At 39.3% G+C, this 20,000-nt stretch overlaps 1 protein-coding gene across 1 annotated transcript in view; it reads left to right on the plus strand.

The window, feature by feature from the left end:
* Positions 1-20,000, plus strand: part of csmd3b (CUB and Sushi multiple domains 3b) — a gene marked incomplete at both ends in the record, with an annotated part of 320,436 nt that overhangs the window by 123,853 nt on the left and 176,583 nt on the right. The window contains one exon of the mRNA XM_079231867.1: positions 1,663-1,860. Coding sequence (XP_079087993.1) covers positions 1,663-1,860 — 198 coding nt within the window. The remainder of the gene's footprint in view (positions 1-1,662; positions 1,861-20,000) is intronic.

Consider the following 20,000-nt stretch of genomic DNA (forward strand, 5'->3'; position numbering starts at 1 on the left):
TCTTGTCCCATCTCCTTTTAACTCTCCGTTCCTCCCTCCCTCTGCCTGAGTAGTTTCATACTTCTATCTATCATGTTGGGCATCCTCCTTCCCTGCCTGTCTCTAGAGATGGGCAATAAATCAATCTGATTTATTCATTTGAATTCATGGTTTAGGACGTTTTTTATAAATACAAATCGATTATCACTTAACTTAGATAATTACGGTATGGTACTTTAGTTGTAGCAGTAGTATGTAGTATGTGTTTTATTCAGTCAATCATTACAATACAATAAGTAAAGCCACAATCTAATATACAAAACAGAAAGACTGAACAGGTATAGGTAGAAGCACAATGCTTATTTATCCCTATCCTAAATTTGTATCAATTAAATCAGATAATTAATCCGATAACAAGGAGACAAAAAAAATCATTCACACTTGTAACCCTAAAAAATAGTTTTATAAACAATCCTTTTAAAAAACAAAAAAGGGTTCATACTAAACATACCGGTTCTCTTCAGACCGTTTCAGACACAGGTCAAATATCAACATGGCAGCATGCTCTAATAAAGGTGAAGAGTCCGTAAAGACGCCGTCTCCTCCCACCTCGAGCAAAACTCTACCAGCTGTGAAGTTTGTCTGGCAGCACAACTCATTTATTCCAGCATCTAAAACAGAGGCATGCAGCCCATGGGATAAGTGGGTGGCACCTGCTGTTACCATTAGCTGAATCATTTCCTCATGGCATTAAATATGAGAAGAATGCAAGCTCCAATGAAAAAGCTTGAGCTGGACGACCAGCAGTCAGTTGGTTCTGTCTCCCTGTGCTCCTGCATCCCTCCTCCCTCACCCCCTATCTGTCTGTCTCCTTCTCCCTCCTCCCTCACCTCCTATATGTCTGTCTCCTTCTCCCTCCTCCCTAACCCCCTATCTGTCTGTCTCCTTCTCCCTCCTCCCTAACCCCCTATCTGTCTGAACAGTTTCATAGTTGTATCAATCAAGTTCAAACAATAAGACCGTAGTTGGTCCCTGTTCTCCCATCTACTTCCTGGTTTATGGCTTGTAATACCCCTTCTATGCCTCTCTCTCTGTCTCTCTCTGTCTTTCTCCTGAGTGTGTGTGTGTAGGTGTGTTTGTATGTGCGGATGTTTATATGTATACTTGTGCATATGTCTTAGGTACAGACCTGTAAATGTATCTATAGAGAATAATGTGATTAACCATAAAACACTGTGATATTGTCTCCCTCCCTTTCTCTGGGGTGTAGCTTAGTTTGATTCAACTGAGAGTGCAGTTAAAATATCCTTTTACAGCCACCATCATGCTTGGCCATATGTATTATAAAGAACTATAGGCTTAAGGACCTTCCCATATGTGTGGGTAATATTTTACAACAGGCTGTGACATTGCATCATCACAATGCAAGTTTATGTGAAACTGTATTTTAATGGTAGATGCACCAACAGCGTGTGGACTTGGGGGCTGTAAGTGCCTGAGAGTAGTCTCTCGATCGGACGCATCACTGAGCAATACCTGGGTATATTATACGGTCGGGTCCCGGTCGAGTTAGGGCGAAATGCACAGTTAAACAGTTTAGTGCAATTAATTCAAGAAACTAATTAAAAAAAATGTAATCCTTCTCCCTTTCTCCTTTCTCATTGTTTCTATCTTCCTCTGCAGAACTCCACAGCACATCCTGTGGAAACCCTGGTGTCCCACCGAAAGCAGTGCTGAGTGGTGGCGGCCGCTTTGCTGTGGGAGACCGCGTGCAGTACAGCTGCGTCCCTGGTTACGTCCTAGACGGCCACGCAACCCTCACCTGCATTACCAATGCTGGGAACACCGCCGTTTGGGACTTCCCTGCTCCGATTTGTCGAGGTATCGACGACTATATATTTATATATACAAATACAGTATGTATGTGTATGCGCATGACTGTGTATGAAGAGTTTTATTCTAAAGTAAAAATTTATTGAATGGATTTTTTTTTTACAAAAACTGAAATTGGAATAGGCTACAGCTCTAGCAATTAGTGAACTTTTTTGTCAACACTATATTATAAAAGTAATGCTCTCTATATCATACTTTGTTAGAAAACCCTTCATATCATGTTGGTCTATGTATGTCAGTTAAAGAGACAGAACGACGGACAGGCTGTGCGTTCGTGTGTGTGTGTGTGTGTGTGTGTGTGTGTGTGTGTGTGCGTGTGTGTGTGTGTGTGTGTGTGTGTGTGTGTGTGTGTGTGTGGTGAGGGGAGTGGGGGGTGTTTTGCCATACTTTATAATCAAAAGATTTGTGTGGGAGAGAGGCAAGTAAATGTACAGTATGCTAAAGTCTATTTTGGGATTTCAGGGTAGGTTCTGCTGGTCTGTGTACTATGGTGTTGTATGCTATGACACACTACAGTACGTATGCTGAGGAATAACTTATTATGGAGCCCACTAAACCATGTTGTGTAGGTGGATGTAAATCTAGCAACTTGTATCTATACGAGTACATTCTTTCACAGCTCTATTTGAAGATAAGATTGAGGAAACCATATTAAATGGACAACAACAGGAGCAACATCTCAAAATAATAATACATAAATGACATCTTATTGAACGGATTCAGTTGTCATGTATTACATTTTAACATTTCCTTTAAGTTCCATTATCCATTTAATTACATATTTTCATCAAATAGCCGCTGACAGCTTATTGTTTTACTTCACCTGGCCACATGATCGGAGATGGGATTATTTAGTCACATGTTCCGGGTGGTGCTTTAAAAATAGGAGCATTCTAAAACAGCTGTTACCAAATAGGTGCGTGGCCAGATGGCAGCTGCATGAGCACCCCGGTATCTGAGGGATTGTGATGCGAGAGATTGGAACTGATTGGTGGTTTAAGGTGTCAGGGCTAACACTGCAACCGCATGTAAAGAAGAATCCGTTTGACAACCTTAATACCATGTGCTCCTGATCCCAATGTGCTCATAGGTCACCACACCTTAAAAGCCTGAGGAATTCTGAGGTGAATAAAAACATTATTTTACAACTTTTCTGATGTCTCTGCCCTGAGATGCTTGGTCACTGTAGGATTATGTGTTGAAATACACTTCCATTCATATTTTTCATAGACATAAGAAAATAATTACACTGGAGAATTACATTTCTCCGTTTATCAAAGTGGCATAATCAGTGATGTTATTCTCCAATAACTTTCATATGACTGCCAAGTGACATCAATGACCTGAACTTGTAAAGACAATTATTTCGATATTAAACTTTGCTGCTCCACCTGAATACATTTCGGTTGTAGATCTCATAAGAAACACAGAGTCAGTTGTCCAGAATAGCAACATCCCATTCTCAGACCTAGGACCCTTCCCAGGAGAAAGATGGTGGATTCATAGTACTGAACTTCAGTCCTGACTATCAGTACTTGGGATGTGTACTCCTCTGTGATGCAAACATGAGTGATAAGCAAGAGAGATACCACTAATCCATACAAAGAATCAAAGGCAAGTGAACACACACTGGACAGTGGATAGGATTAAGGTGACAACTGGAGGAGCCCAACATCATCTCCTATATTGTTGCTTTACCACTGCATGGTAGTAGATGTTTGTGAAGGTTTTCTTTAGAAATTCCTGTAGTCAGTATGTAAATGGAGGGACGTGGTAGAGAAGATGTGCTGTTTTAAATGGTTCAGATACGTGGATGTCAAGAAACAGGAAGGCAGAGGTTACAGAACTAGTGGAAACCAGTAGGGGTTTCATCAACTCGATGAAGATCAATAGGTTGGCATTTCTGTGCAACACTTCCCACATAGGCTTTCTGTATTTTTTAAGAATACCACCCACTTAAACACAAATGAAGAAAAATCTGAACGGAACAAAGAGTGTGATTAATTCATGAAAATAGCAAGAAGTTCCACCAAGGTCGTGAGGCCAATAAAGACAACCTGTTAACGGCGTACCGTAACCATTTACCGTGGCATTTGTCCATGTATTTATTAATGACTTAGTTTTATATCCGTGTACTTTGTACTTTTGTAATGTGTGAAGCCAGCAGCTCATTGTTGGTAGAAGACACAAGCACTTTGGCTCGTTTCACCTGGAGCAGGAGAGCTGCTCCGGGTTCAGAGAGCTGCTCCGGTGCGAGGAGCAACTCCGCTGCTCCTCACAGGAGAGCTGCTGTTGCATCTTCACCCTGGGAGCGTTTAAAACGCAGATATAGCGGTCTACTTTTCACGCGACATATTTTTCGACGCTCTCTGTCCGCTGCTGTGTGTGCTCAGCGCTCACTTGTGTGCGCTGAGCACGTATCAGTGGGCAACGGAGCGGAGAGGTTTTTTGTGTGTGTGTTTTTGAACGATGACAAGCCGGAGTGAAAACAAACCGAAATGAAATAGTAACGAGGCTATTTTTTAAATGTAGGGAGTAGAAAGTACAGATATTTGCGTGAAAATGTAAGGAGTAGAAGTAAAAAGTCGTCTGAAAAATAAATACTCCAGTAAAGTATAGATACCCAAAATGTCTACTTAAGTAAGGTAACGAAGTATTTCTACTTCGTTACTTGACACCTCTGATAACAACATATTTTTTATCACTGGCAATACGCTGAGGCAACACCTGGTTCACCATAGCTAACATTGTCTACTTTATTATATGCAGTAAGCAATGCACAGATGTGTCTGTTAGGTCCTCAAGCGTTGAGGGTGGGCCCAACGTGCCTGGGTCCACCCACTTGTACAAGTTGCCTGTCCTTAATGATAGGGAGAACATGCATTTTCTTACCTTTTATTGTTTATTATTAGAATTTACATTTAAATGCACAGTGAAAAAAATGAAATAAAACCTTTCAGACAACACTTATTACGTGAGCATTTGTCAAGTCTGGAACAATCTCAAGAGGCCATTGACATTGTGATTGGCTCGCCCAGCATTTCATGTTGGTTATAGAAACAGAACAGTTTCCAGCTGTGAATAATCTGTACCAACGGTTTAAAACGTAGATTAATTCACTGCCTCATTTGATTGAACTGCAAATGCATTTCTCTATTGAGAGAAATCTAAAAAACTATTTTGGCAAGACGGGAGTTGGAGAGATAAAGTCTCCTGCCTGACTTGATTGTCTCTAATTTGCCTTGAAAATACCGTTACTGTTGAGACAAGCTTATGAATTGACAGCCCAGTGCTCCTCCACTCTCTCTCTCTCTCTTGTTAAAAGTAAATCGTGCTTACGCAGCAGTCAATCTCTCTCCCTGCAATCATGCAATCAACTTAATCACCGAGCGAGATCATCCAAACAAGATGGTATTTAGTGAAATAGAATTAAAATGACAGTGTTCTAAACAAATGGATGTATTTTTCCACACAATCCACGGCAAAAAATACACACAATAGAAACAGTAGGACACGATGCTTCATTATTGCACGCGTTTGAGCAATATACCACAATGTGTTTAACTGATAGGTACGTGCTTTGTTTTCATGACATAGCATAGCTAATGCTTTAACTTAACTTCAGTGCGCACAAAGCAGACAGCTGCGGTAGTGCTGCTTTAAAAAAAAAATCTAATCATTTTCATATTCCATAATCGTTTTTATATATATTAAAATGTAGAATATTCTTTGACAGCCCTGATTTATATATGTCTATGATGACCAGAGACAAGTCACATGACACTTTGGTTGGGATCATTCTCAAATTGTAATGCATGAAACTCAGAAGTCTCTGATGACAATGTGTTGAAATCCAGTGTATGGGCAACAACTAAAGGATTACATTCATAGCAGTCACCAAACATTATGATTTTGTCACGAGACAAAATAGACGTTAACTTGCCTCACTGTGAATCTAAGGGTTCTCATATTTTATGACAAGTATGTATATTGCGTTTGCACTTTTCCCATCAGCCGTGCCTTTTCGTGGACACCATCGCCGACCAAAACCAGTCGAATACATGCGTGCTGAATCGTTGCACGACATACCTCACTGTTTAATGAACTGTAATTTGGATCTAGTGAAGAAACGAGAGGAGGAGAGAAGAGGGAGGGAAGTGGGGGGAAATGGCAACTTGTCACCGCTGGATTAGCAATGTCTCTGTCACTCTGTCAGGAAGGCTAAGAGGAGCTAAGCTACTAATGCGTTCACGCCGACTCAGCGACACACACGTACACAACTATTCACATTCCCCACAACCACGCACCATGCACACTAAGAGTTATACACATGCATGTTCCTGTGCGTGTGTGTGTGCGTGTGTGTATGTGTGTGCGGCGACACCTAGAGGCATTCATACCAGCCGTAATAGCTTTCTATCAATTATTCAGACATGCAATCAAATGAATTGAAATGCAGTGCTTTTAGCAGTATCACGGGGAATGTGCGCTCTCTCTCTTTCTCTCTCTCTCTCTCTCTCTCTCTCTTTGCATGCATGTTCAATCTTTCTCTTTATTCTTGCAATTACATACATGTATACATAGTTACCTATTGACGAACTAATAAATACTGTTACGTACACTTACTTAGCTTAAATTATGACACATTCATCGTGAATAGACTCGATGAGAATATAATTCTTATAAATAAATATAATTTTTCTCACTGAAAATGGTAAACTGCTGCTCCTTTCAACGCTGTATTCACATTTACCATTCACCTTTTTGATCAAAGTATGCTATCAATTGACCACATTGTGTTTTGACATTTGGCAATAGAATACAGGTGCACACTGTGTTGAGTGTATATTCTCGTCAAGAATATCCTGGTTCAGTACACTACGCTTCTTTGTAGAAATGTTGTCTCTGTTTGGGTTTCTCTCCCACATATACTCATGGGAATATACAGTATCTGTAGGTGTAAATAAGAATAATACAGTTTCATTATTCCCTGCCTTTTAGTTGGAGGTACTATATCCATGAATGCGGGAACAGACTATAAACCGCAAATTACAATATAATGCAATCTAATGTATCAATAAAACTACGGTTTAATTCACAGTATTACCATAGAGATGAGAAAACACCACTTTGACATGGTCTAAAAAAAATTACGTATTTATTGGATTGTGTTGGATTCCATTACATTGGGCAGGTTTTGCTTTGTTTTTTATAAACTTTGTAGATAACGTCTGATATATATGTGAGACACCAAAATTGAAACGCATACTCACCTGATGACACTTTGTTGAGGTCCTAGGTCACTCCAACTACCCATTTATTTAAAAAGTTATACTGTGTGCTTTTTATATATTTGATGATCCTCTGAAAAACTGTAACACACAATTAGCAATAAGTACCTAGAAGTGATGATTTGTATTAGTCAGCGATTAGCTCACATTCTAATTACTATTCAACTCGCTACTTGAGGCTGTAGCTGATTGCACACATGGCATATCACTAGTTGGGGAAATTCTTAAGTGCTTGTGAAAAATGTTTGATTGCAAAATGTATGCACATACAGTATACATTAGTGGTATTTATGGTTTTGTTTTGGCATGTGACCTTGATGTAAGCGCAATAATGCCATTTGAAGTCTGAATTAATGGACTCCACCTCGCGTCCGTCGTCCATCAATCCTGAGAAAAATATAGGTATCACTACAGAAATTCTGAAATACTTTATGAAATCATAGCTGTGAGTGCATTTTTTTGGGAGAAGTTTGCCCTCAGGGCTTTGTGCCAAAAAGCCCATTCTGGTAAAAAAAAAATCTCCTTAGATTTAGGCAACAGACCTACTTTGCTAGATTTTAGGAAAATATCATAGTTTTAGTTCAAACGAACCCTTTCTGTCAGAAAGCTCTGAATGCAAATATCACCCATGTGAGAAAAGATGTCACTTCTCAGAAGTTGTTCAATTTAGCACAAGAAGCTAGAGTAGAGAGAGGCAGGCAGAGTTTAGTATTGTTCATTTAGTAGACAGATAAATTAAATGGTACAGATCCATTGAGGAACTGTGTGGGATTTTGAGGTAAACAAATAAAATAGACTTGACTTGAGGTGTAATGGTAGCAACAGCAGAACCAATCTTAAAAACACCATTTGAAATTAGGCTCGCGTCAGATGGGTGCTGTTTCAGCACATTTCTATTATAACCAGACTGTGTTATATAGTACCGCGAGCTAAATATAATGGAAAAACAAACTGCGCAGCCACAGTAGCCACACAAATGTTGTTGCAAAAGAGTAAAAGGTATAGTAGTATGTGTTTTGGTGAGATTCTTTGTTTATGTGTGAATGTCAGTATGTGTGCTTCTACTCAGTTGGTGCAAAATTATTTAACGGACAGAAACACTTTCAGCATTCAAGTCATCCATATTCACACAAATACAAACACATACACATGAGCATAGTTGGCCCTGAGGACATTTCATCATGATCTCTCAGATATTCTTATGAATATTCATGGTTTGGGTGAATGTGTCTGCGAGTGGGGTGGGGATGACCCGAGTGAAAGAGAGCAAGGCAGAGATAAACTGAGATAGAGCATCAATGATGCAAGGAAGGGAGCTGAAAATATGGGAAATTCTGAGAAAATGTGATTGACCCAGAGCATATTTGTGTATGTTCTATGCGGTGCTTCAAGTCAATCTTCAAGTCACAATAAGACCATTTGGAGGAGAGAGAGAGAGGGAAAAAGAGAGAGAGAGAGAGAGAGATGTGCCACAAAGGGAAGAACAGAGGGGAAGGTGGAAGAGCTAGAAGAAGAGGAAGTAGGGGGTTATTGCTGGAATTGAAAAAGTAATAATGTGCTATGACACAATTCGAAATTAGACTGGCTGAGAAACGGAAATGAAAAGAGAGTGTGTGTGTGTGTGTGTGTGTGTGTGTGTGTGTGGTTGTTTGTTTGTGCGTGTCTCTGACTCTGTACAGTCAGCATAACAAGACTTAGGCTGCTGCCGCTTGGCGGCATGTTTTTGTGTGTTCACAAGGGTGTGCGCATTATTGGTTGAGCTTGTACTACTAATTCTGCTGCAGTCTGATCAGTCAACACATACATGTTTTACCTCTAGTGAGCAGTAGCACTGCAGTCATAGTCTGTCACAAACAAATGCCATGCTGAGGCAGAATTTAGCTTAGTTTCCTTACATAACCCTTTCGGTGTGTTCAGACAAAACGTGCAGCGAATTCTATGGCACAATTCAGCGGAAATACACGAGTAGGCACAAACCGTCAAGGATTGAGGCAGAGAAACATGCGTGTGAATCCTGAAGATGTCGGACTCCCCTCCACGAATATAAAACCGGAGATAAATAAGACAAACAAGCAGACTATCTGTAAGTTTTGAGTGCAACTCAATGCTGTCACAGACACACACACACACACACACACACACACACACGCACACACACACACACACACACACACACACACACACACACACACACACACACACACAGGTATGCATTGTCAGCTAGCTACAGGCTAATGTGTGTACTTTTGCTGCATTGGCTATTTGTGCTGGATTAAACAGACTGCAAATCACTTTATGTTTTCACAATTGAAGCCTGACTGAAATTCACTTCACTTTGAGCATCAACGCCCCTTTAGTTATAGCTGATTGGGCTCCATCACTGGGGAACTCTGGAAGCTTGTTTTAAACTTCACCTCGCTGTCCTAGTGTTTGTTGCTAAAAACACGGTATAAGTGCTAGCTAGGGAGTCAGGTTAGAAAATGTTGCATTGTCAAAACTTGCACATGCTTACATGTGTTTTAATGTACATGTACTTACAGGTATAATCTTCTTATTAATAGTATATTACAATACATAACACATGTTATAGTTTATCATAATAAAGAATGAAATAATGAACAAGTAGACAAACCTTTCATTTATGTAGAATATATGTTGTTTTCTTCCTGATCTGTGAGGATATTTCCTTACTGCTACATAATGTCTTTCATAATTTGATATCTTGAACATTTATACTATTTTATCATTTTTGGCAATAGTAGTGATGCCGAAGATTACATTTTTAATGTGGTTCACAGTATGAAGTTGACACTATGGTATTGTTAGTATAAACAAGGCAAGGCAAGTTTATTTGTATAGCACATTTCAACAACAAGGCGATTCAAAGTGCTTCACATAAAACCATTGAAAGCATCAAAACATAATGCAGATTTAAAAACCGTAAAGAAAACATTAAAACAGTCAAAAAGCAAAATAAAAAATAAAAGTTGCAGTGCAGTTTAAGAAATAAAATGCAGTAGTGAGATGCAGTAATTGAATCTGGTTCAGTTAAAGGCAGCAGCAAACAGAAAAGTCTTCAATATGGACTTAAAGGAGCTGAGGGTCTCAGCAGCTTTCAGGGACCTTGTTCCAGATATATGGAGCAGAAACGCTGAACGCTGCTTCTCCATGTTTAGTTCTGACTCTTGGAACAGAAAGTAGACTCGTCCCAGACGACCTGAGTGGCCGGGATGGTTCATAAGGTAGCAGCAGATCACAAACATACTCAGGCCCTAAACCATTCAGTGCTTTATAAACCAGCAGCAGGATTTTAATGTCAATTCTTTGTTTGACAGGGAGCCAGTGCAAAGACCTCAGAACTGGAGTGATGTGATCCACTTTCCTGGTCTTAGTGAGGACTCGAGCTGCAGCGTTCTGAATCAGCTGCAGCTTTCTGATTGACTTTTTACAGAGGCCTGTGAACACACCGTTACAGTAGTCAAGTCTACTGAAGATAAATGCATGGACAAGTTTCTCCAAATCCTGTTGAGACATAAGTCCTCTAACCCTTGATATATTCTTCAGGTGATAATAGGCTGATTTTGTATTTGTCTTGATATGGCTGTTCAGGTTGAGGTCTGAATCCATAACTACACCTAGATTTCTAGCTTGGTTTGAGGTTTTTAACATTAGTGATTGAAGCTGAGCGCTGACTTTCAATCGTTCGTCCTTGGGACCAAAAACAATTACTTCTGTTTTATCTTGATTTAATTGAAGAAAATTCTGGCACATCCAGTTATTGATTTCTTCAATGCATTTAGCCAGCCCTTGTATGGGACTATAGTCCCCTGGTGATATAGTTATGTAGAGTTGTGTGTCATCTGCATAATTATAATAACACACTTTGTTGTTTTTCATAATCTGAGCCAGTGGAAGCATGTAGATGTTGAACAGAAGAGGCCCCAGTATTGAACCTTGGGGAACACCACATGTCATCCTAGTCAGCTCTGATGTGTAATTAGCTACCGACACAAAGTATTGTCGGTCCTTCAAGTAGGATTCAAACCAGTTAAGTGCTGCGCCAGAAAGTCCTACCCAGACTTTCAGTCTGTCTAGTAGCATGTCATGATCAACCGTGTCGAATGCAGCACTGAGATCCAGTAATACTAAGACTAATGTTCTGCCACTGTCTGTGTTTAAGTGGATGTCGTTGAAAACCTTAACAAGAGCAGTTTCAGTACTGTGGTGCTGACGAAAGCCGGACTGGAAGACATCGAAACAGTTATGTTCGGCCAAGAAGTTGTTCAGCTGTTGAAAAACCACTTTTTTCCATTATTTTACTTAAGAATGGGAGGTTTGATATTGGCCTATAGTTTTTCAATATTTCGGAGTCTAAACTAGCCTTCTTTAGAAGTGGTTTAATAACTGCAGTTTTTAGGGATTGTGGGAAGACACCTGAGCGAAGGGATGTGTTTACAATTTCTAAAAGATCAGCGGTCATGCAGTGTGAAATATTTTTGAAAAGGTGTGTTGGTAGAATATCCAAGCAGCAGGAGGATGTGTTTGAATGTTGTATAATGTCTTCTAGGCTTCTTTGGTTAATTGAGTGAAATTGTGTCATGATATTTGAATGGATGCTATTTAAAGATGGGGACAACACATATCCTGTGGTTGGTGTGGAGCCACCGACTGCTTGTCTAAGTCTCTGAATTTTATCAGCAAAATAGGAGGCAAATTTATTGCATGCCCAGGTGGATTGGAGCATAGCCGTTACCGACACCGGAGGGTTTGTTAGCCTGTCGACGGTAGCAAATAAGGCGCGTGTATTGTTTTTGTTTTTGGTTATGATGTCAGAGAAGAAGGCCTGTCTTGCACTCTCAAAGAAAACACAGAAATTATCAGGTAGTGCAACATCAGTCACAGCAACCTTGGAAATGTTCAGACCTTTGGTGATGATTAGGTCTAGAGTGTGCCCCTTGTTGTGGGTGGGACCTGTTTCATGCTGAGTCAGATCATAGTTATCAAGGACACCACAGAGCTCTTATAGACCCTCTGTCCTGGGGATTATCAACATGGATATTAAAATCACCAACAATGACAACACAATCAAAATCAATACAGATTATAGACAGCAGTTCAGTAAACTCATCAAAGAAGGTGGCACAGTATTTAGGTGGTCTGTAAATGTTGAGGAATAAAACTTGGAATTGAGGGCCACATATTAAAAGGAAGTAAAATGACCAAAAGACATCTGCTTGCATTGAAGAGACTCATTAAATAAAATAGCAACTCCACCTACTTTCTTATGCGCTCTTGTTTCACTCATGAAACTGAAGTTGGGAGGTGTTGCTTCAATAAGAACAGCTGCACTGTTATCTTGGTCTAACCAAGTTTCAGTTAAAAACAAAAAATCAAGTTTGTGCCTAATAATGAAATCATTGATTAAAAATGTTTTTCCTGACAGAGACCTGACATTTAATAAAGCTAAGCTTTTAATGTGTTTAAAACTATATTTGCCCTATTTCTTTGGACAGGCTGACGAGGAATGAATGTTAAATTGGATAAATTTGCAGATTTACTAATGTTTCTTCACAGCCTCACCTTTCCTTTTCGATAAGTCAGGACAGGAATTAAGAAGGCTAACTTAATTTTCATTTTAAAACACAGAACACTTAAACCTGGTGCAAAGCATGTGATCTTAGATTGTACAATTCCCACGATTTCCACAGCATAACTTATTGGGGATGTTTGCTATTTTTTCAATAACATTCTGCCAGAATCAGTGCTTTCAACTCTGCTGAAGTTGGTTGTTTGACTTCCACATAAACTTCCTACGACTTTCACAATTCACCTCTGTTTGTGTTTGTGTGTGTGTGTGTGTGTGTGTGTGTGTGTGTGTGTGTGTGTGTGACAGAGTGTGAGTGACTGCTTCTGACAGTGTGCATTACTGTCTGTGTATGTGACTGTGTGTGTGGATACGTATGTGTGTTTTGCCCAAGGCTCAGTGTAATTGTTGCTTGGTGAAATGGTGAGATTGTCACGGTAGTATTGTGATCATCATGACAGTTTTAGTTTCTATGTAGCATCTTTTTATTCTCTCTCTCTCTCTCTCTCTCTCTCTCTCTCTCTCTCTCTCTCTCTCTCTCTCTCTCTCTCTCTCTCTCTCTCTCTCTCTCTCTCTGTGTTTATTTCACCTCTTCTAGCTGTTACAGTGGAACAAGGGCTGATGCAAATCCTGAGCTCTTCTTTTATCAAGGGAATTAGTGATGTGGATAAAATGATTGCAGTTAAAAAGTTAACCATGTACAACTAAGGCATTTTCCTTTCGTCGTGTATCTTAGGATAGGTCTGGTTGCCAATACTGTGGTTCGGCATCTGATGAAAAAATGATGCTTTTTTCAAAAAGGTTGAGCGATAATCTATTCACTGAGCAACTCCATCTGCTGAAGAAGGCCACGAGATGTGTGTGTGGAAGCTGTGGAAAGAAGGCAGACCTTGTGGTGGGAACTATTTAGTTTGAGAGATGATCTAATCCAGAAAAATACTAAAAATAGTAATGGCATGTGGGCCTTCTATCATTTTCTCTCTCGACTGTATATTCTCAGTTTTAGTCTATGTTATTTGATGCATCAGATACCCTCACAAAAAGAGTAGGAGAGAGGGACAGTGATGCCAAGTGCGCTTGGGCATGGGCCAAATATTTTTCTTCAAGAGCAACCAGAAATGAGAAAAACCAAGACAGGTCAGACAGGATGACCTTACCTCATTAGTATCATCAATCAAGGGTTGCAGTTGGAAAAGCAAGAGGCAAAGTGGCTGTATAATTATGCTTTAAAATCCATCTGTTGTTAGTCAACTTGTCAAAATGGTAGCTAGTTGATTTTCCTCAGTGTTGTGAATTTCCCCTTAATCACAAAAACTCTTGACACCAGTTTAATAAACAACTTTGTATGTGAAGCACCTGGTCCTTATTTCTGTCAATTCAGCTAATTAGTTCAAGGCACATCTATTCATCAGCACATTGTAAAAGAAAGTATTTTTCTAATGTGCTTTACAAAACATAACAAGCCCAAACTAGCTTTGAACTAATGATATGCTCGTTAGCTCAACTGTTTTTTGCCAAAACACTGTATTTAGTATAATAAGGAAAACTGCCCCAACATACAGACATACTTTGGACAAGTAACAGTACAGTTTGGGAAATGTTAGATTGTGTGAAAAATCACACTTTCATCAATGGCCAAAGTTAAGGAAAATGCTAAAAAATGTTTTTTAGCCACATGTCTTCCATGTGACTATTTTTTAACATTACATACTGTAAGGGCCTGAGGGAAGGGTAGAAGCTGACATCTACATTCAAGCCAGAAGGCTCCACCCACTCCTCGTCAGGGGAGCATTGAGAGCAGGTGTGGGAAGAGACACACCTGATCCTGATCTCCTCATCAAGGAGGGGAGCAAAAGCCAAGGAGGGGAATATAGCAGAGAGACATGCAACAAGAGGAGAAGAGAGGCTTCTCTCTTCTGAGAGAGAAGACTCTCTGAGCTATGTTTTCTGTTCTTTTGTGTTTGTTTACTTAAACATCTTTCAAACCTGCAGAACTGACTGCCTGTGATTGCTGCACTGCCCTAACTTCTGTGTCATCTGTACCGTCCTGTTGCAATACGTTTATATATATTTGATATTCATCTTGTTATGAGTCCACCCATATCTTATGCTTTATTGTGTTTCTTGCAGTTTCTGAGATGCAGCCAATGTATTGCCATAACATATTTAATATGAAGGCACACAGGAGCACTTAGTTGGTTGATTAGTTTCAATGTGCTGCAATGCATTATCAGGAAGTTTGCTGTTTGTGTCTTTTCATGTCAAGTAACGGATGTGTTCTAACAAAACTTTGAAGTAACACCTTTCTGTGAAGATTAATGATTGACTTTGCATCTCAAGAAGAATACATTAACGTAAATAAAAGCAAGTTCCAGGTCTCGCAGGCAAGTTTCTTATAAAGTATTAAACACTGAAAAAGTGCTCCCTAAAAAGGTGGGTAAAATGCATCGAAAAAGTAACAACCTTGTTCCTTAATTAATAAATTCCTACTTTTACAGAAGTTTTGAGTATCACATGAGAAAATTATTGAAAAAGGAAGTCCTTTTAATGCATTCATACAACTCCAATTGAATCATCACAGAGAAGTACAGCAGATTTTTTTCCTGGCTCTCAATGTGGTTTTCCTTCATAACAACGTCTCAAATGACTCCTAATGGGGATAAAACAAAGTAGAAAAATGCTCTCCTCGTGACGTTTATGTCTATGACTGAAGCAAGTGTGTTTCCCTTCTCCCCTCGCCCTCCCTCTCCCTCCACCTGTCGGTTTCTTTCACACACATACACACACCTCGTTCAGCTTCTCTCTGGTCTCGTTATTAGCTTGCTAATGGCTCCCTGTGGATGTAAAGCTCTGCTGATCCAAGCAACTGGAGACATACACAGACGGGAACCGCCAAACATACCTAGGCGTGCGTGCACACACACACATATACACACACAGACTGCACCATACCTCCCTGGGTGGAGAGTAAGATAATCTAGGACCATATGTTCCCACCAGTGCAAAAAAAGACAGATTTAGTAATTTAATACGCTGCCCTACCTCTCACCACACACGTGTACGTGCACACATACACACAAATATGCAGATCCTTTTTTGTTCATACTGCTAATTCCACTCTGTAGAAGTAGGGGGACTTAATTCTGTAATAGGTATGTGTTAATATCCTAGAATCCAGTTACTGAAACACAAAATGATATGCTACCAAAGTATTCAAACTATGTTTAAATATTTACTATAAAAGATAAAGACTTGGCATGGTTGGTGTTTACACCGTTAAAATATAGTTATTTTAATGAAGATGAATCGAAAGCTATATAGCTTTTAATGTCGTTCTCAATCTGCGGTATGTTTTGAATAATGCATTTATGCAATTGCCAGTCATTCATTTAGATTTTATAGGTAAACTAGTTTTTCATTGGAATAGCACCAAAACCGCTTCAGCATTTTATTAAGAGGGAAAAACTAATTCATCAGTATTTAGCACTGAACAAAATATTTGTGATTGAATTTTATAAAGAGTTACTTTTTCTCATGACTGTTGACTTGCAAACTTCCAGAAAGAAGAACCAGAAAGAACTGTTTTTTTTAACGTGGCAGGGCGTTACCACATTTCAGTTGTTTACAACATAATAACACTGCATTATTTCAAATAATATTCAAAACTCAGCGTTCACCGTAATGAAGCTCTCTCTCGCTCTCTCTCTCTCTCTCTCCACACCTCTCTTTCTCTCCCTCTCTCAGATCAATGTACCAGCCTTGTAGTGACACTTGAAGTACTCTTATCTCCTCTCTGCAGACCTGCTCAATTCTTGCTACCTCTCTCCTCCCCTCCCTACTCTGTCCCCTCTTTTCCCTGACTGTCTTGTCCTCACTCCTTGCTCTGCACATACTGTACCTCTCCTCTCCTCTCATTACATTGATGCTGATGATGGGTGCTGTCTAAACTTTGCTTAACAATGACATACGAGGTTGCTGTTGCAGCTCATCTACAAGCACACTGCATTGCTAACGTTTTCACAACAAGCCGGATACGACTGCACTCTTCACCTTGCTTTTCCCCTTTCTCTCTCACTCTCTCTCTCTCTCTTTTCCGTGCTCTGCAGCACACACAGATGTGTTATTTTGTGTGAAACCCTCCTCTCCGTGACCTTTAGTGTTTTCCAGGTTAAATTTGTCATAAAATTCTACATAATTATTTATATGCAGAGTAGCTTCCATGACCTCAAGGCAGCGATAGTAATGGTCTAAACTGCTACTCAATGGGGTAACACAATAGCATTGCATCGCAGCTTATGGTGTCATTTCCATTTAAATGCCAATTTAAAGTCTGCCCACAGCTGCTTCTCCTTTGTGTGTGTATTCAGTGAGAGGGTACAGCATTACAGGCACATTTTCAAGCAAAAAATAGTGAAGGGAGACTTGAGAGAAAACCAATTACATTTTTTTATGAGCAACATGTGGCAGGCGAAATACTTTTGTTAAACCTTTTTAATATTGAACACAGCTATTATTTTTTTAATCAACCTTTCTTGGCAAGCAAAGCCTTTTGATTGAACATCAGAGCATTTGGTATCATTTCTCAACGTATTTACAATAGGTAAAGACACACTTTTACACGATAATAATGTGCTAAATAACCTTTTGTTCTATTTATCCAGCTGGAACTGAACACAACTGAAGCGTAACTGCACTGATTTATCCAGACATTGGATCACCAGGCTGACAAACACCATAAAGATCTGCAGATTCAACACATTATTTATTTATCAAAAATCAAGTACTGGCGGTTGTAAGCATCAGTGCTGCAAACTTACACAGCATCAGCGCTTGGTTTTGTGAGCAGCAAATTTATGGTTATTTATTTAACTCTACACCACCGCAAATACTTCAGATTTTCCTAACATAGCTACAAGAAATGATGTACTACAGTTTCACATAGCCACACAGGAGGAAAGGCATGTCATTCTTCAAAAAGTACAGGGTAGGTGATCTGTTTCAGTTTTAGTGAGTGATACAATATTGCATACAATGTTTTTTGTATTATTACACTAGAGAAACAACATGAGCCACAACAATAACAATTCACCAGAGTGTCAGACCTTCTGCCATTTACAATTTAGTGGCATACCTTAAGTTATTGATCCCCATAGACAAAGTTACAGAACTTATTTATCAGCATTTTATGGTAAAACATTTAAAAAAAAATGAAAAATTGGTGCTGTTGGCCCGCTTTGTTGAAATAGTAATGGAGATTTTTCTCAATATGATGACAAAAAAGTGCAAATTTGGATTAAGACACACAATACCACAAGTTTTACCAAATAACAATCAGTTATCAGCACTTCAAAGACGTCACATCTTAACAGCTGCTTCACGACACCTCCACTGTGGAAATAATTTGAATAACACATGTCCATGTTTTATAGTTTTGTTGATTATTCGCCTTATTTGACATGTTTTCCTTCATAAGAATATGTCGATCAAAAATCATGCTATATGTATTTGTCTCTTCAGTGTGTGAACATGTTTTTTTAAATATTATTTTAGAATTTTTTTATTTAGTTGAATTAATATCCTTGTGTATATTTCCAACACATGATTCCCTAATTCCCAGCAGAAGGCTTGTGTCAGGTGTACTTTAGTTAACTGCAATGTGATTGGTTTAAAAAGTGTTTACCATGATGGCTTCTTCCCCTATTAGTCTGCTGACACTGCAACACACACACAATGCACTGCACACCACAACCATCCAGACACGCTCATATGCATGCATACACATTCAGAGTACAACACACAAACACACACACACACACACACAAACTTTTCTTTCATGCTCTAACACACTCACACAAACTCACACACAGCATAGTGGCAGTGCTGTAGTCAGCAGGGCCTCATTTAGCCACTAAACGATTTAGGATGTTCACAGTGTTTGTGTGTGTCTGTGTGTGTGGGAAGGCTTGTGGCCAATAGTGCCATGGATTTTAAAGATAGCAGGTTTCTCCTCCTATTTCAATTCCTTTCTGCCTCTCTTGCGGTATCAACTCCCAGGTCCTTACCTTTTCTCTGGCTCTCACTAAGGAACACCTTTTGTCAAAACCTACTTATCATATCCTTAAATTTGGAACAGGCCTGTGCAATTTTTGTATTTGATACTGGTGTTGACAACTGACCATAAACATTGTCAATTCCCCACTAATGTATCTCGGGGACACAGGGTTTTTGTGAAATAATCCACCATAGTCGTGCACCTCCGCATTATATATATATATATATATATATATATATATATATATATATATATATATATATATATATATATATATATCTTACTATATCTATCTATATATTGATCTGTCTAGAGTGGTCAATAAATTGGCTCTGGAGTGATACCAAAGTTTGCCTTGTTACCATGCAAGTGCACAGCCACAGTGCCTGCCCTCTTCAACACTTCACTGCCTACTGTACATCTCATTTTACTTGGTAAGCCCCTCATGTTGCTCTTGACCAGTGAAGTTCTTAATTTGCGTTTTTGCTGTATCTGCACTTGTTTTCTTCAAAGGTCAACTACACGTGGGAATTGTTACTTTGGAGTTGCTTACATGCAAAATAGGCTTCCCAACGCATGCCTTGTTGCTGTTGTTTGAGATTCCATAATGTGGATTTGTATTTTAATCCAGCGGTTTTGAAGCAGATTGTGGTCCACTTTTGGTGATTAAGAAATGTAATTGTTGAGCTGGCACACACAAATGAAGAGTCTAGTCTAGGTATTTACATGTTTAAGTAAACGACTGCACCGTGTGTGTTTTGATTGTTTTTATATGAGTATGTATATTATATGTAACCAGGGAATTGAAGATTGAAGATTAGTCATGGCTGCTTAGTCACATTTATAAGATACACATGGCTGCTGACAACCAAAACAGTCTTTTACATGGACAATAGGACAATAATCATGGCTGCCATGATCACACAAAGAGGTTGTTGTAAATACAGACAAATTGTGTTCTGTTTGTTGCAGAAGCGTAGTGCACACCCTCAAGTTACCCACCAGGTAAACACTGTTAGCTCTGTCACAACTGTTGCCGTTAGCATGGTTTGCTGCTAGCTGCCGGTTCAATCTTCTCAATGTTGAGAAGCGTGCGGAGGCGCTACATATTCTTCTATATCCGTAGAGAGAACCTTGACTGTATAGTTACATATTTTGCAAATATCATTTCCAATAATGTCTCAAACCATGCAGACATCCA

The sequence above is a fragment of the Taurulus bubalis genome (assembly GCF_910589615.1).
Source record: "Taurulus bubalis genome assembly, chromosome: 16".
NCBI classification, from domain to species: Eukaryota; Metazoa; Chordata; class Actinopteri; order Perciformes; family Cottidae; genus Taurulus; species Taurulus bubalis.